Source organism: Pantherophis guttatus, chromosome 2, assembly GCF_059756535.1.
Source record: "Pantherophis guttatus breed Tessera chromosome 2, ASM5975653v1, whole genome shotgun sequence".
In the NCBI taxonomy this organism is placed as follows: domain Eukaryota; kingdom Metazoa; phylum Chordata; class Lepidosauria; order Squamata; family Colubridae; genus Pantherophis; species Pantherophis guttatus.
Window position 1 is genome coordinate 260,407,852 of NC_142064.1, and position 17,983 is coordinate 260,425,834.

General features: G+C 41.7%; 1 protein-coding gene across 1 annotated transcript; it reads left to right on the top strand.

Moving 5' to 3' along the window:
* The first annotated feature begins 3,219 nt into the window (after positions 1-3,219).
* LOC148115681 (E3 ubiquitin-protein ligase TRIM11-like) lies at positions 3,220-15,913 on the top strand. Its single transcript, XM_087885219.1, has 6 exons — positions 3,220-3,660; positions 4,473-4,568; positions 11,070-11,506; positions 12,985-13,103; positions 13,916-13,948; positions 15,052-15,913. Exons 1-6 carry the CDS (start codon positions 3,247-3,249, stop codon positions 15,564-15,566), a joined length of 1,614 nt encoding a protein of 537 aa, XP_087741345.1. The 5' UTR covers positions 3,220-3,246; the 3' UTR covers positions 15,567-15,913.
* The last annotated feature ends 2,070 nt before the right edge of the window (positions 15,914-17,983 follow it).

The following is a 17,983-nucleotide window of genomic DNA, read 5'->3' on the forward strand; positions in this document are numbered from 1 at the left end:
TCTTACATGTCAAGGGACATTCTAAGATTCCCCTTTACACAAAAGGAAATTGGGCTGCAGATGGAGCTGCTAAGGAAGCCTCCCTACCACACTTAGAATGAACAGCCTACCTAATTCCTATTTCTCCCTACCCATCTCTCCACTCTCTTGGACTCCCAAGGGTAGGACATGGGCCACATCAGTTGGAGGCAGGGAGAGGAAGGATGGGTGGTGGAAGGTAGAGGGCAGACCTATTCTACCAAATACACCTCAGAGGATTCATTTATAACAAATACATGCCAGCACACAATGGGGGATCAAAGGGACTGGTAGACTAAGTGACATGCTGTGTAGTAGACAAGGGTCTCTATTCCGCAGCCTCCCAAGCTGTAGCAGTTTGTCTGATCTATGCCAGAAATAATCCAAAAGTAGCCAGGCGCCCACCCCTTAGGAGTCCAACTTAAAGGCAACTACCCAGGGACAATTTGGGAAATAGACTTCACTGAATTACCTAGAAAGCAATCTTTTGAGTATGTTGTGGGACTAGCATGGACCTTCACAGGATGGCCTGAGGCTTTCGCTTGCAGGACTAATAGAGAGGATGAAGTAGTAAACGTCCTACTGGAAGAAATCATTCCTGGGTTTGGGCTGCCAAATAGTGTATCCTTTGATTGTGACCCATATTTCACAGCTAAGGTTTGTGTGAACAGTTAAACATCACTCGGAAGCTTTACTCAGTCTACCACCTGGCAAGTAGTCCTATGGCAGAAAAATGTAATGATTAAAAAAAAAAAACAGCTAGCTAAGCTATGCCAGGAGGCTCACCTGTCCTCATCGCAAACCTTGCCACTCATGTTGTTAGGGCTGCACATTGCACCTCGACAGCGAATGGGCTTGAGCCTCTTTTGAGGCCCTTTTTGGGTGATCACATCCCTCCCTAAAAGCAGAGGAGAGGTCCATCCCACTGGTGGGCGAACTGACCTTGTACCAATATGTAAGACAACTCCCTGGGGTTATGAATTTTCTTTCCCGTTATCTGCAGGAAAATCAATACCCTGGACTAGAGCATCCAGTACATCCGTTTCAGCCTGCAGACTGGGTACTTGTAAAGACGTGGGGACCAACAACCTCCTGACAGGATGGTTGCCTGATTTCCATTGGCTAAGAACCAAATAATGACCCTGGCAGGCATAGTCATTGTTCTCTTAATCACCTGTTGTGCATTACAATGCCTTCTGCTTTGCCTTTCCACCTGTAAGCAAGCTACGGGGTCTCCCAGTACAGGGATATTGATGTTGGGTGAATCTTGGAAAATTAAATCATTTTCAGATTCAAAGGGAGGGGGGGATGATGGGCTGTCTGCTAAAATAAAGCCAGGTCATGGCCCACACTTGAAAGTAAGTCAGGAAGCCTGTAATTGTGGAGTCTGTCTGGCAAGAACAAAGGCTGCTTATCCGCAGGAAATATGCATGTGTAAAGCTTGTAACAATTCTGGGTAGTTAGAAAGCTGATAAAAGTAACTAGAGTTAGGCAACTTGCAGACCTCAGCTAAAAGTTAGGAATAGAGATGGCCTGCAGGAAATCAAAGGAGTATTAGATAACTCCTGGGGCATTCATTATCCAAGGTTTAGGAATAGGGACAGCTAGAGACTCCAAAAGATCAAATTGTAGAATTATTAGTAAAATGTTTATTAGATGATATTTCTTATTATCTCGCCTTGTTCCGCCTTCTTCTTTAGTGAAAATGTATAAAGCTTTCTTAATCCTTTGTTCTTGGCTCTCTTGGCATTTTGGCCAGGAGCCCTTTCCTTGGGGTACCCCAATAAAAAGCAATTAAAACCTGCACTGCGTGTCTGGCATCCTTCATTGGCCTCGGCACCAAGCTCAGACCCCAATTGGGGACAACAGTTAGGAACAGAATTGTTACCTAAGAGTGTCCATTAGTGTAAAAAAAGGATGCTACAGCAAGATATAGAGAAATGTTTTCAGTGATTTTACTAGTTAGAATACGTAGTTTAAAAAATTAGATAGGATTTTGCTATACAGTACTTCCCTTTAACACACTAGATGATAAAATGTTAAACCTTCCTAGGTTGAAGGTTTTCCTGCAACATAAATAAGGGATATCAAAAAGAGATTTAGATGTGAATGTTATGGAAATTAGGTCTCTATAGTTTCCAGCCCTAAATCTGTTTAGTAGCATCATAGTAGCCTCAGTCATATTAGTGATTCCTTCCTTCCTTCCTTCCTTCCTTCCTTCCTTCCTTCCTTCCTTCCTTCCTTCCTTCCTTCCTTCCTTCCTTCCTCCCTTCTTTCCTTCCTTCCTTCCTTCCTTCCTTCCTTCCTTCCTTCCTCCCTCCCTCCCTCCCTCCCTTCTTTCCGTTGGAAGAATTTTCCGGTTCGTTCCAGCTGGCAGAAGCCGACAAAGAAAGATTTGAAGACAGCAAGCTACCAAAAAGCAGGTTTTATTACAGGAAGGCAGTACAGTGGCAGCAAAAGTGACTTTAGAGTTCCTGCCTTGCAAAGTGGCCTTTGGGGTCCTGAGTTGTGGTTTTATACATTTTTCTACCCTGAGGAAATGTGAGGTGAGGGTTCCTTCTTTTGTTTCCCATGTCTGTCTGGTTCTTTCCTCCATGTGGATCGGAAATAATCCGATCAAAGGGCAGGGCAGGGCAGAGAGTTCCTGTGACTACGTGATTTGTATTTGGGGGGGGGTTATAATCCCTTCAGGGGCAAAGGAGGGATTATTCCTATGGCTATCTGAGTTTTCTCAATGGTTTCCTCCAGGCAAACTCCAGGCATCTAGGGAAAGGAAAATGGAGCAAAAAGTGTCATTTTATTATACTGTTGTGTCCATGTCCCCTTGGGGAGCCCATTGTGACTAAGGAAGCTTCCCCCAAAAGCCCTTGAACAAAGGGGCTATAAGATGTTCTCCACCCACCAGATTCCCTCCCCGCCCCCCATGGATCCCCCTGTCCTAGGTTGGCCTGAGACTCCTAATGGCTCTTTCTATCCATCTTTTGCCTTAAGGGAGCTCATTGGTCAAACTTGAAGATTTCCATCCAGCAAATGATCCCATTCCACATTCTACATATTCCACATTCTACAAGGTAGTCTTTGCCCAATTTTAGAGCTTTTCCTGATCCATTTCCTGATTGGCTGGCTGGGAAAGGGACAGTCCAGGGAAGTCTTCCTCTGTCCACCTGATTTGGAGGAAAAGAAGTGAAACTTAACTTTCTCTCTCCTTTCCTGGCGGAGGAGGCGGTGATGGCGGCCGAAGCGCCCTTGCAGGATTTGGTGGGAGAAGCCACCTGCTCCATCTGCCTGGACTTTTTCCAGGACCCCCTGCTCATCCCGGAGTGCGGCCGCAACTTCTGCCGGGGCTGCCTGACCCGCAGTTGGGAGACGTCAGAATCGGAGGCTTCCTGCCCCCAATGCAGACAGACCTTGGTGCCCCGCAGCCTCCTCCCCAACAGGCAGCTGGCGCGGATGGCTGAAATGGCCAGGCGATGCGGAGGTCCTTGGGGCGAGGAAGGAGGGAGCTTCTGCCCGAAACACCGAGAGCCCCTCAAGCTCTTTTGTAAGCACCACCAGACCCTCATCTGCTTGGTCTGCGACCGATCCAGAGACCACTGGGGCCACTCAGTGATCCCTGCGGAGGAGGCTTTCCAGGACTACCAGGTAGGAGTCAGCCAGGAGGAATTGCTGGGGAGGGGCATCCAGTCTTTGGAACCGTTTACTTGCTTCCTCCTGCTTTATCCCACCCCTTATTTCCCTGCCTGCAGTGTTTAAAAAACAGGTTGACATCCCTGATGTCCCTGATCAAAATTCAGGTGCTTGTCAACTGTCATGTTGTGTTGTCCTGGGCTCTTGTGATCACTCTTTTCCACCTTCTGATAAGCAAAGTCAATGGGGAAGCCAGATTCGCTTAACTGCTGTGTGACTAAAGTAACAACTGCAGTGATTCACTTAACAACAGTGGGAAGAAAAGTTGTAAAATGGGACAAAACTTCACTTAACTGTCTTGCTTAGCAACAGAAATTGCCTGTAGGGAGAAATAGGCTCCCTTTGCCAGCTCCCTTTCCACATTTTCTCTAGAGCAAAATTGTCATGGAGTCCTCCAAAATCTTGAGTGCAGACCCAGAAAAACACTCCTGCTGGATCAGCCCAAACTTTCATTTCTCAGTGATGCTTCTGGGATGACTGTAACCAGGAGATTCAGGCAGCTCACTTTAATGCCCTTGCAGGGAGTCCTCGACTTAGAACCGTTTGTTTAGTGACTGTTCAAAGTTACAATGACAATGAAAAAAGTAATATAAGAGTTTTCACCCTTCTGATCATTGCATCATTCTGTGGTCACATGATCAAAATTTGGAAGTTTGCCAACTGTCATGCATTTATGACGATTGAATATACTTTATCTTCTAACTGGGTCTTCCCTCCGATGTAATTCTTTACGGAAAAGAAACTCAAAACTTGTATTTTCTCTTCAGATCAAGGTGGAGGATTGCCTGAAGGCTCAGAAGGAGCAGAAAGAAAAAATAGCTACATACAAAAGAGACACAGAGCAAACAGTGCAGGAGAGGCTTGTAAGTATTGATCCAAAGGTGAGGAGCTTCTGAGCTTATAGGAAGGAGAACCTCATTCGCTATCTTTAATAATAGGCAGCCTGTCTGTAAGTACAAGTTCTGACTGAGATTAATTCAAAGTTAAAGACTGTGTAGGGCACAGAACTTGGTCTTAACCTGGGGACTGAGAGGTCACCATTGACTGAATGAGTCACAGTTGGGTTAAGTGCCCCTATCCCATGAGCTGTGTTTTATGCAATGGGTTTGTTTTGTTTAATAAATTAATGCAAACTATATTTCATCTTATTTATTTTTTTTTTATTGCAAAAGTTTTACAATTACATTTTCACCCCCCCCACCTCCCTCCCCAAACTTCCCATCCTCCCTAACCCTCCCTAACCCTCCCCCCCAGACTTCCCTATTATGTACTCATAACTAATAACACTGATATATAAGCTTGAACCCATCCCTCCCCCTGTATAATTTTTCCACTTTGTCTCTTTAAAATATTTCTAATACATTATTTTCAAGTAAAAGCTATTTGATACTTTCTAGTTTGGTATTTGTTCTGAACATATTCTATCCACCTTTTCCATTCCCATTCATAAGTCTCTTGTGAACAGTCTTTTAAATATGCTGAAATCTTCGCCATCTCTGCAAAACTGGCCATCTTCAAAGTCCATTCCTCGATAGTAGGCAAAGCTTCATTCTTCCAATATTTACCTATCAACAATCTTGCTGCTGTTATCATATACAATATCAGTTTTATTTCACCCCGTGTAAAACCCTTAACTATACCCAATAAAAACAGTTGTGGAGAAAATTGAATTTTTTTCTTTAAAACATTCTGCATGACCCACCAAATTTTTATCCAAAAAGCCTTAACTTTCCTGCAGGTCCACCAAACATGATAATACGTAGCATCTAAACATTCACATCTCCAACATTTTGGCTGAACATTAGGGTACATACATGACAACTTTTTAGGATCTAAATGCCATCTATAAAACATTTTATAAAAATTTTCCCTCAGGTTCTGCGACTGTGTAAATTTAACATTCTGAACCCAAATTTTTTCCCATGTTTCCAACATTACTGGTTCTTCAAAATTTTGTGCCCACTTAATCATACAATCTTTAACTAATTCAGTTTCTGAGTCCCTTTCTAGCAAAACATTATAAAGCCTTTTGATATGCATTGGACCTTTCTCTTTTATATGTCTAACCAATTCTTCCTCATGTAACATAATACCAGTTTTTTGGTCCTCTTTCCATCGCAATTGTAATTGATTATATTGTAACCAAGTTAAATTAATCCCTTCGTCCAACAGTGTCTGCAATGTCTTCAGCTGCCATCTGCCCGCATCTGTAAAAAGAACCTCTTTGTATAAAAACCCCCCGAGTGACATTATATTTGTATTCCACAAAGTATGACCAAGATCCAGCCATAGCGGTATTTTATAATCCCATTTGAGTCGGTGCTTCTTCCAAACTCTCATCAAAGAGTCTCTAAGTATATGACTTTTAAATACTTTATCTACTTTGTCGTCATAAAATAAATAAGCATGCCATCCAAATTCAAGATCAAAACTTTCTGCATTCAATATTCCAGTCTTTTTACTTCCAAACCAATCACTTGTTAAAGTTAAAGCTGCTGCATCATAATATAACTGTAGGTTTGGGAGTTTAAGGCCTCCTCTTTCTGGAACATCTTGCATAATTTTCAATTTCACTCTCGGCTTCTTCTCGTTCCAGGCAAACTTATTCACACCAGACTGCCAAACTTTCAGTTGTTTATCACTTTTAAGCACCGGAATCATTTGAAACAAAAACAGAAATCTTGGCAAAATGTTCATCTTAACTGCTGCTATTCTTCCAAGTAAAGACAGTTGCAGCTTTTTCCAAATCTCCATATCTTTCTGTACATCTCGCCACAACACCTCATAATTATTTTGAAACAATTTCATGTTTGATTCTGCAACCTGAACTCCAAGATATTTTACCTTAGGTACAATTTCAAAACCTGCCCTCCTTTCAAGCTCATGTTTACGATCTTGTGTCATATTTTTAACTATCATTTTGGTCTTTTTTGAATTCAGTCTAAAACCTGAAACTCTACCATAGTCTTGTATAATGTCCTTCATCAGGATTGTTGATTCCATTGGTTGTGATAGGGTAACAACCAGATCATCTGCAAATGCCTTTATTCTATAATCCTCTTGCCTTATCATTATACCTTTCAAAATTTTAGAGTCCCGTATTGTATTTAGCAAGACTTCCAATGTTAAAATAAATAAAAGTGGGGACAACGGACATCCCTGTCTTGTTCCCTTTTCAATTTTAAACTCTGTCGTCAGACTTCCATTGATAATAATCTGTGCCTTTTGCTCTTGATAAATTGCTGAAATCGCCTGTATAAATTGGTCCCCAAAGTCCATCTTTTTTAAAGTCTTTAGTAGAAAATTCCAATCCACTCTATCAAAGGCCTTCTCTGCATCCAAAAAAACCAGCACTGCAGGAGTCTGTTTATTCTTATCAAGATATTCCAATAAATCTATTACTTGCCTTACATTGTCCTTCATATATCTGCCCTCAATAAATCCCGCTTGATCCTCATGAATCACCTTTTGAATTACTGGCATCAACCTGTTGGCTAATACTTTCGCATAGATTTTATAGTCTGTATTCAAAAGAGATATTGGTCTATAATTCTCTGGTTTTTTAGGACCAACTTGTTCTTTTGGTATCAAAGATATATAAGCAGTTGTCCATGATGGGGGTATTTTACCCCCTTGTTGAATATTGCAAAATAAATCTCTAAGTTGTCCCACCATTTCAGCTTGTAAAGTTTTGTAATACACTGCGGTCAAACCATCCGTGCCAGGAGCTTTGGCTGTTTTTAACTGTTTAATTGCTGCTATTATCTCCTCCTCTGTTATAGGATAATTCATTCTTTCCTTTTGTTGATCAGTAATTCTTGTAACTCTCTTATCATTTAAATATTTTTCTATAAGTCCATTCTGCACCTCCTCTTTGGCATATAGTTTGGTATAATAGTCCACAAAAGCTTCTTTAATTAATTTTTGTTGAGAAATTTCTTTCCCTCCAATATCAATACTATCAATAGTCCGTATACTTTGTTTTTTCCTCAATGTGTAAGCCAACCATCTGCCCGGTTTGTTAGCGTTGCAAAATGTATTATGCTTCGCATATTGTAAGTTTGTTGCAACTTGTTCCGCCATAAGCATTTGAAATTGGTCTTTCAAAAGTTTTATAGCACTTCGTATTCTTTCATCTGTTGGGTTTTTAATAAGTAACTGTTCTTTATTCTTTATTTCCATTTCCAATTCAGATCTTTTCTTTTGTCGGAACAGTCTATGTTTAGAGTTCATGTAGATAAGTACCCCTCTCATGTAAGCTTTACTTGCGTCCCAAACAATTTCAATTGGGGTACCTTTATTCAAATTTATTTCAAAGGATTCTTTCAAATGCTTTTTAAGTTCTATTGTATTTTTTTCATATCTAAACAAGTTCTCATTTAATCTCCAAGAACGTCTCTCAACCTTATCCATCTCAATTTCTATCCATACAGGGCTATGGTCAGTCAAAGTTCTTGGAAAAATCTTTGTTCTTTTTGTCTTAACAAGTAGATCATTTGACAACAGGATAAAATCAATCCTAGAAAAGGATCTATGTCTATCAGAAAAGAAAGTGTAATCCAATTCTTTTGGGTTATGTATTCTCCAAACATCTTTTAGTTCCATATCTTCTTTCATATCAAAAAAAGTCTGTGGTAGTCTAATTCTAGACTTTGCCAAACTCTTTTTATCTAGTTTAGAATCAATTACTCCATTCCAGTCTCCCATAATTAAAATAGATCTATAGTCCCATTGCAATATTTTAGTATGTAACATCTTATAAAAATAGTCCTGTTGTTGATTGGGAGCATAAATTCCAATCAAAAGAATTTGGCCATTTGCTGTAATCAATTCAATTGCTACAAACCTACCATCTTGATCTGCTTCTATAACTTTAGCTGTTAACTTTTTATTTACATAAATAACCACACCGTTCTTTTTCTGCGAAGTTGAAGATATAAAATGTGCTAATTTTGAGTTTATCAAATATTTTTGATCTTGAGTTGTAATATGCGTTTCTTGTAAACATATTATATCATTATTAAATTGTTTCAAATATGTAAATAGTTTCTTCCTTTTCTGTGCTGAATTCAACCCATTGACATTCCAAGATAAACACTTAAAGGTCATCAGCCTCTTTCTGGAGCACAGAGCAATATGCTTGAAGTTCATCCGAAAGCTTCGATATCGCTCCTCCCATAGCTCCACTCTCTTGTACAGTACTCTTAACTGCCTTCTTGTCTTGTCTTTCCTGTTGTTGTTGTTGCTTTTGTTTAAGTAGCTTAGATTGAGCTCTAGTTATACGTTGATCTTTAACTTCAGTCAACTGAATCAAGTCCAAAATTGGAGAAGAATCAAACAGGGGCTCACTCAAAAAACCTCCTTCTGCACCCTGCACTACTTCTAATTCCTGCTTGGACTGTTCTTGCAATTGCCTCTCTTCACTCTCTTTAATCTCCAAAACTGTGGATGTACGTGGAGATGGTGTTCTTTCCTTAAGAATAGTAGTGTAAAAGTGTTGTGCCTTCTCCACGGTATTCAGCCGATATCCTTCTCCCTTATATCTAAAAATTATCCCAGCTGGTGCATCCCACCGGAAGGGTATCTGTAAATTTTTCAATTCCTTAACAAGAAAACCAAATTCTTTTCTGGCTTTCAACATTTTAGGAGGTAATTCTTTAAAAATTTCAAGTCGTGAACCCCCCACTTGTACAGAAGTATGAAAAGATTTTTGCAGGATATCATTTCTAATTTCTCTATCTGTAAAGTATATGACCACATCTCTAGGCAGTTGTCTTTGTCTGGCCACCCAAGAGTTCACTCTGTAAATTTTATCTATTTTGTGAAATACCACATCAGGATTAACTTGTAGAATCTTGGCCAAGGCTTCAGAACAAACTTGTCTCAAATCCTGTCTCTCCCCCTCTCGAATTCCCCGAAGCCGTATGGCGAATTCCATCGCCCGGAATTGTATCATAACAATCTCATCTTCAATTCTCTGCATTTTATTGTCAACTTCATCAATTTTATAATCATTGTCTTTCATCTTGACATTAACTTCTGATTTAAATTCTTCAACTTTAAAATCAACTTTCCCAATAAATTCTGCCAGGCCAGACGCCACTTCTGATATTTTTTTGGTCACCTTATTTTGATTCTGTTTCACCATATCTTTAACTTCATTAATTTCCTGCATAAATTCCTGATGTGATTTTTGAAGTTTATCATCTATTTCCTGTTGAGATTTTAGAAATTTATCATCCAGAGTTTTAGAAATAAATTGTTTTAAGTCTCCCACATCAAATTCTTTTTTCTGGGTCTGTAACTGCTGTGCAGAGGGAAGCTGCGTTTCTTGTTTATGTATGGGGGATCCCCCCCCCTGTTGCCTTCCCTTCCTGCTTCTTTGAAGCCATCGTGCCACGTAAGCTAGTTTTTCTGAAAAGGGAAGTTCTTTTTCCTTTCCCTCTTCCACAGAAACTTCTAAAAAAGTCCCCCAGATTTAATCAAGTGAAACTGAAGTAAAGCAAAGTCAAATTTTAGCAAAAGAAATTTTTTCTTTAGATAGAGCAACTTTGTAGCAGCTTTACAACTTTGTAGCAAAGCAGGAAGGCTTCACAAATCCACTTTCACTAGCTCGTTAACTCAAATGCTGGGCGCCATATTTTTTCAAATCACTTTCACTCGCTCACTTTCTCTTTTGATTTAAAAAGTCAACAAAGCACTAATACTTGCAATTTTCAAGTTTCTGGATTCAAGTTAATATTTCCGCTGTTTGTTAGGATTAGTTCCTCTCACTTTAAAAGTTTGCTGCTGCCGGCTTGTTCTGCTGAAGGCAGAATCGTCCCACGCCGCCCGGAGTCTCCGCAGGTTGGGAGGGAGCCGCACCTGTTTTCACCCCCAGAAGCAATTCCCTGGGGGGGTTACAGGGGCTCAACCTGTGCCCTGCTGTCTCTGCTCCTACAATCTTCAAGATTTCGGAGTTTTCGAGCTGCTCCTCGTTCGCGGGGCGGCTCTACAGGCGGCGGGGCTGGCGGTCTTTAAAAAATCACCGCCGTCGCCGAAGCTCGCAAACCGGAAGTCTATATTTCATCTTATTGAAAAAATTGTGAATTCAGACATTTTTCTGCCTCCTTTTTTGAAATCCCTGATTGCCAAGAAAATTTTCATGAGAGGTCATTTTAAACGTGGGCCTTTTTTTTTTAGAAACCTTTCCCGTTTGCGTTTTTTAATGTCAAAAGGGTTTTTTTTTCTTAGGTAATTCTCCCACCTCACTTTCGGATTCTTCAAGGAATTTGTTTAATTATTATATCAATTAAAATAAAAATAATTAAGTAAAATAATAAAAATAAAAATATGCCTTTTGCTTTTTCTCTTTCTTGTCCTAGGACATCATCAAAGAAGTGAAAAAAAATGTAGTGGCTGAATTCAGAGAGCTACGACTCTGGTTAGAAGGACAGGAGAAGCTTCTGTTGACTCAGATGGAAGAAACGGAGAAGGATATTATGGCAAGAAAGGAGAAGGGTTTGGCCAAGCACATGGAGGAACTGGGCTCTCTTGACCATCTCATCCAGGAGATAGAAGAGAAGCTTCAGCAGCCAGCCAGCAAACTCTTACAGGTCAGGCGGGAAGTTGAGATCATAGAATCCCAGGGCTGGAAGGGACCTTGGAGGTCTTCTAGTCCAATCCTCTGCTCCAGAGCTCTGTTATCAGCTGCCGGGGGCTTTCTGGAAGGGCCTCTGATGGGGAAACAGAGGCTGGGGGTGACCCATGCAAGCATTCTCAGAAGAAGTAGGCTGGCAAAGCAAGGCAAGTGTCAGGATGTGTGAGGCCTGGTAAGTAGGGCATCCCTACCCTAGCTTAATTTTTATCCGTTCCCCTTGCCCCACCTCCTGCACCTTGGAGTGGGCGGGGTCTTAATTATGCCTTATTGTGGCGGCTGGGCTTATATTGGGCAAACATGTAAAAATCAAGCTAGGACTTCCTTTGGGAGCAAGTCGTATTTTCAGGGAAACTTGGTAGTAAAAAGTACAAATGAAAATAAAATAGGGAAATGGAGAAGAATTAGAATGGGAAAGATGTGTAGGATAAAGGAGAAAGAAAAAAATGTCTCTCAACTTTTTTTCTGCACAGTAAAATACAAAATATTTTTTTTTTTTTAAATTTCGATTTATATGCCGCCCTTCTCCGGAGACTCAGGGCGGCTTACAATGCTTTAAGCAATAGCCTTCCTACTTTTGTATATTTATACAAAGTCATCTTATTGATCACCTTCTCCAAAGTATTATCACCACCTGGATTTTCCAAAGTGCCTTCATTCTGGAAGCATAAATGCAGGGGATTTTTTTAATCCTATTGATGTACTATTTTGTTTTTCAAATAGTCTTTTCTTTTTGCTATTATGTTTTATATATAAATATATATCTTCTGTAATTGTGTTGGATTCAATATGGGTCTAATTTTTCTTAGACAAGAAAGTAAAAACAATACCTCTCTAAAAATTGGGGGGGGGAAGAGCAATGGATTTTTTTAAAAAATGGAAGTACTTTATGTGTCTGTTAGTGTCTGGTTGTCCAGACGTTTCACTCAACAGGAGTGCTGATTTCCCACCAGTTTACCAGGTACTTAGGATCCGAGGACAGGGCAACACAATGAAAGGACAGTCAATGACTTAATAGCCGGCCATCAACACCTCACTTAACAACTAAAAGCCACACACAACCAGGCCCCACATAAATGCAAGGCTTCGAACAGCAGACATTCTGGAGAGAGAGAGAGAGAGAGAGAGAGAGAGAGAGAGAGAGAGAGAGAGAGAGGAGATTGGATCCTGTAGCTAGCCAATCCTCAAGCACCATCTGATGCTTTAGAAAGCTTCTTCTATTGGCAGGTTGATAACGGTTGCAGGAACTGGGCGTGGCTAGTCTAGTGAAGAGAAGGATCAGGGGAGACATGATAGCAACAGTGTTCCAATATTTGAGGGTCTGTCACAGAGAGAAGGGGGTCAATCTGTTTTCCAAAGCAGCTGAAGGCCAGACAAGGAATAATGGATGGAAACTGATCAAGGAGAGATTCAACCTAGAAATAAGGATACATTTTCTGACTGAGGAGAATGAACTACTAGAACAGCCTTGCCTTCAGACGTTGTAGGATCTTCATCAGTGGAAGTTTTCAAGAAGGGACTAGAGTGCCATCTGTCAGAAACAATGTGGGGTCTCCTCCTTGGGCCGATGGGGTGTGTGTGCTGGACTAGATGACCTACAAGGTCCCTTCCAACTCTGTTATTCTGCTATTTTGTCTTGCCAGGTACCAGTCTAAGGAAACATATGAGAATCCAGTGGATTTACTTCTAGAGCCGAAGTGGACAATCTGGGATTACAGCGATATCCCTGGGCTTCTGAAAAGCACTATGAAAAAACTGAGAGGTAAAAAACAGCCGCTGGGGTTTTACACTGGATGACATTTTGAGCATCCAAGAGAGATTCTGGGTCAATGTCACATGGATCAAAGAGGGATCAATTTCAGGATCAGTGTCTCAGTTAGGATTGTAAATGGAGACTACCTGTATTCATCGTAGCCCAAACCCAAATGCACTGATCACTGGGGAAGCAGAATAAGTTTCCACTAAGTATAATGGAATATATGCAGGTAGTTCTTGACTTACAATCTCAGTTGAGCTGAAAATTTCTGTTGCTAAGCAAGGCAGTTGCTAAGTGATCTGTGCCCCATTTTATGAACTTTTTTGCCACTTATTCAGAAAATCACAGCAGTTAAGTGAATCATGGTTGATAAATGAATCTGGATTCCTCCATTGACATTGAATGTCAGAAGCTCCCCAGGAAGGTTGAAGAGGACAATCCCAGAACCATGGAATGCTGCAACCATCGTAAATACAAGCTGGTTCCCAAGTGTCCGAATTTTGATCACGTGACTGGGGAGGCTGCAACAGTCCTAAGTGTGAGAACCGGTCATAAAGCACTTTTGTCAGTGCTGCTATCATTTCACTACAGAAATAGTTGTAAATTGAGGACTACCGGTATATGGAATATATAGTAGAATATATTTATACCTGATGGAATATATATAAAGTCACCAATGACATTCTGGCTTGTAGCTTTCCTTATTCCTTATTTCCTGATCTGAGGCCAAGGAAAGCAAACCAGGGAATCTGAGGGAGGCCCTTCTGTTGCTCCAATTCCAGTGATGAGGTGCTTAATCCTTCCCTTTTCTTCCCCAGATACTCTGGAAAGTGGATTTCATCTACAGAAAGGTAAATATAAGTTATAGGAATTGCAATTGCTTGCTGTTTTAAGCTCTGATGCAACTAACTTTAAAAGAAATATAATAGAGCAAGAAAAAAGAAAAATATAGGATTAGATACCTTAAGCAGCATGACTATTCAGTAAACTTTAATGATTTTATGATTATTTGCTGTTTATATGTACATTTTGAGCTTATGCACAGGAGACATTCCTTGCGTGTCTGATCACACTTGGTCAATAAAGAATTGAAGTGCATTCCACTCCACTCACTGAAGGCAAAGCCAATCACTCTTCACTCCCAATCCCATTACTCTCATCTGCAAGATGGAAGCTAAAGAGAATTGTGCAGGGAGCTAGAAGAGGTGGAGCACTATGAAGGGTTTGAAGGAGTTGGCCAGAGGTCTTCAACCTTGGCCACTGTAAGACTTGTGGACTTCAGTTCCCAGAATTCTCCATCCAGCATGGCGAAGCTGGAGGGCAATCAGCAGAATGGTGGCCACATGGGAGACTAGAGACCAGGGGAATTGACCAGTGGAGCCAAGAGAGGAACAGCTGAGTGGAGGAGCCAAAAGCAGGACAACTAATGGACAGATTCTGAGGGAGTGCAGCTGAGTGGCAGCTGGATTTGCAGGTGGCAAATGCAACCTAAGTGAATGGAAGGAGAAGGCCAGAGGGGTGCCAAACAGGCTGGCAGTTAACAGAGGATGGGACAAAGAAGGTGAGAGAGCCTGAGTGCTTGGAGAAAAGGGAGCCAAGGGAGCTGGACACTAGCAGCTCCTTCAGGGGAATTCTGGGAGTTGAAGTCCACAAGTCTTACAGTTGCCAAAGTTGGAGGACTCTTGACCAGACAATGGCTTAGGTGTTGTTTAAAAAAACAATGAGTCTTCCAGTCCTGGAGGGGGTGTTTGGAAGCTGAACTCCATTCACACAAGAGGGTTAAACTCTTGGGGGTGAAGACACAAACCAGTCCTGCAGCTGAAGCTCTTTTTCTCCTTCCTTCCTTCCTTCCTTCCTTCCTTCCTTCCTTCCTTCCTTCCTTCCTTCCTTCCTTCCTTCCTTCCTTCCTTCCTCCCTTCCCTTCCCTTCCCTTCCCTTCCCTTCCCCCTTATAGAGAATGTAACTCGGGATGCAGATACAGCCCATCCTGACCACCTTGAAATCTCTGAAGATCGGAAAAGCGTCAAAGGAGTTAAGCCAGTTAAAACAATAAATGCTCCCAGGAACTGCACGAGATTTAAAATTAAACCTTACGTCCTTGGCTGTCAGGAGTTTTCAAGAGGGAGGCATTTCTGGGAAGTTATTATAGAAGGCAGAGAAGGATGGGGTGTAGGGGTTGCCAGCAAGCCATTCAATTTAACAGATGTTGACGTGCAGACCAGACGCTGGCAGATTGGGAAATGGGGAGGGAAATACGGGGCCATCTCTCCATCAGAACGCTCTGACCTGGTCCTGACTGAGAGGCCCACGAGGGTCTGCATCTGTCTCAACTGCGAAGGGGGACAAGTGAACTTCTTTGATGCCAGAACCGCAGCTCTTCTCCATACGTTCTCAGTCGCTTCCTTGGTTGGAGAGACTCTTCTGCCCTGTTTCTATTTGCCAGTTGGTGTCTACATGACGCTCCCCTAAAAGAGGGGACATCCATAAGCAAAACTTGTGAAAAATCCCTATTTGCCAAGCAGGGATCTCTGAAAGCCTTTAAAGCAGAGACTCCTTAGCTTTTGCTACTACACCTTCCTTGATTGTGTATTCTATGTTGCACCGAATTGCTTGCAGTTGTGGAGCTTTGGAAATTGAAGGAATGGGTCAGTCAATATGAGATTGTATTTCTACTTTAGAGTGATGTTATTAATTTTATGTTGTTTAAAATCAAACAGATCAGTGATTATTCAGTGTAACACATAGAAAAAGAAGACAAACAAGACAGCAGACAAAAACAAAACATACCATCTGTTATCAAGATAGGAGATGTGAGCACAATGTGTTATTTGGCTCAAGCCAAAATTGAAATAAAATTGTTTTTTTTAATTAAAGTTTTTTATTTTAAACACATTAAAAACAGTGTGGTGGTTAAGAAATCAAGCTAGAAACCATGAGTTCTAATCCTGACTTAGGCACAAAGCCACGTGGGCAACCTTGGACCAGTCACTCTCACTCAGCCCTAGGAAGCAGGCAATGGTAAAACCACTTCCGAATCTTTACCAAGAAAAGTGGAGGGAGATTCGTCCAGGCAGTTACCGGGAGTCAACAGTCGGAGGCACCCCAAAAATGACTTTGATAGTGAGATGGAAGTTCAGATCCAGTGGGATCTAGTGGTTAAGGCGCCAGGCTAGGAAGAGGAAGACTGAGTTCAAGTCCTGCCTTAGCCATGAAAGCCAGCTGGGTGACTTTGAGCCAGTCCTTCTCTCTCAGTCCAACCACCTCACAGGATTGTGGGGAAAATAGGAGGAGGAAGATGCGTTGGATATGCCTGCCACTTTGAGTTATTAGTAGAAAGAATAAAGGCCAGATACACAATAAATACATACTGTAGGTGTTAGGTAGGTAGATCTTTAGATCTTTAGATCTTTAGATCTTTAGATAGATAGATAGATAGATAGATAGATAGATAGATAGATAGATAGATAGATAGATAGATAGATAGATAGATAGATATTTAGATAGATAGATAGATAGATAGATAGGTAGGTAGGTAGGTAGGTAGGTAGGTAGGTAGATATTTAGATAGATAGATAGATAGATAGATATTTAGATAGATAGATAGATAGATAGATAGATAGATAGGAAGGAAGGAAGGAAGGAAGGAAGGAAGGAAGGAAGGAAGGAAGGAAGGAAGGAAGGAAGGAAGGAAGGGCCGGTGGAGTCGGGGTTCTCCTCGCCCTCTTGATATGGCTGCTGGTCCACACTGGTTCCTCACTCAGGCACCTCTACTGGCCTGGATCATGTAGTATGGTGGTCAGTCTCTCAGCATGCAGGTCAAGTGATGAGATGGTATTCATGTGGCTGGTAGCCCCCCTCTTCCCCTCCCTCCCTCCCCCCTCCCCTCTCTTGAATTGCCTGCTGGCATCTCCTTCCACCACCTCTGCTCCTTCATGGATTCCTCTGCCTGCCCCACAGAAGCCTCTCCTATCCTATCCCCTTCGCTCCCTCAGGCTTGCCCCACAGAAGCCTCTCCTCTCCTCCCTATTGCCATCACTCCCTCTCCTTTCCCTCCTTAAGCTGCCTTTCCTATCCTCTCAGGCCTCCTTTTCCCCAGGAATCCCTTCCTATCCTATCACAGGACTGTTGTGGGGAAAACAGGAGGAGGAAGGTGTGTGGGATATGTTTGCCACCTTGAGTTATTAGTAGAAAGAATAAAGGCAGGATACAAAATTAACTTTGATATGGTGACTTTGAATGCTAACAGCAGCTCTCTGGAACATCTCAAAGCATCTAAACAGCTGAAGATTGAGAAGCTGCTGTTGGCAAAGGAGCAAATGAGTAATCCAAACATACCTAATACAGGTTGTCCTTGATTTACAACCAATGGAGCCTCAAATTTCTGCTGCCAAGTGAGACTGGCAGAGCCTTGGTACTACAGTGGTTTAAAGCACCCTGTTATTAACACAGCTGCCTGCAATTTACTGCTGGTTCGAATCTCTCCAAGGCTCAAGGTTGACTCAGCCTTCCATCCTTTCTAAGGTAGGTTAAATGAGGACCCAGTTTGTGGGGGCAATAAGCTGACTTTGTATAAAATATACAAAAGTATGAAGGCTATTGCTTAACGCACTGTAAGCCGCCCTGAGTCTCCGGAGAAGGGCGGCATATAAATCAAATTTAAATTTAAATTGAGCGTTGCCCCATTTTAAGTGCATCAAGGCAGAAAAAAGGAATGAAAAGAGGTTTTGGCAGGAAAGAGGAGGAGAGCAGGGGATAGAGAGAGAGAGAGAGAGAGAGCAGAGAGAGGAAGAAGGGCTGACCGGCATCTGGCCACCATCCCACCGTGTGACTCGCCAGCTGAGAGGAGACTGCAGAAGGGACCGCCTGGAAGGAGAAGACAGCAGAGT

What these genes read in the sequence shown, in the direction of transcription:
- LOC148115681 (XM_087885219.1), top strand. Translation starts at nt 3,247, where the DNA reads ATGGCGGCCGAAGCGCCCTTGCAGGATTTGGTGGGAGAAGCCACCTGC. An exon ending in CAAGGCAAGTGTCAGGATGT is followed by an intron (nt 11,507 to 12,984) that starts GTGAGGCCTGGT and finishes TTGTCTTGCCAG; the next exon opens with GTACCAGTCTAAGGAAACAT. An exon ending in CACTATGAAAAAACTGAGAG is followed by an intron (nt 13,104 to 13,915) that starts GTAAAAAACAGC and finishes TTTCTTCCCCAG; the next exon opens with ATACTCTGGAAAGTGGATTT.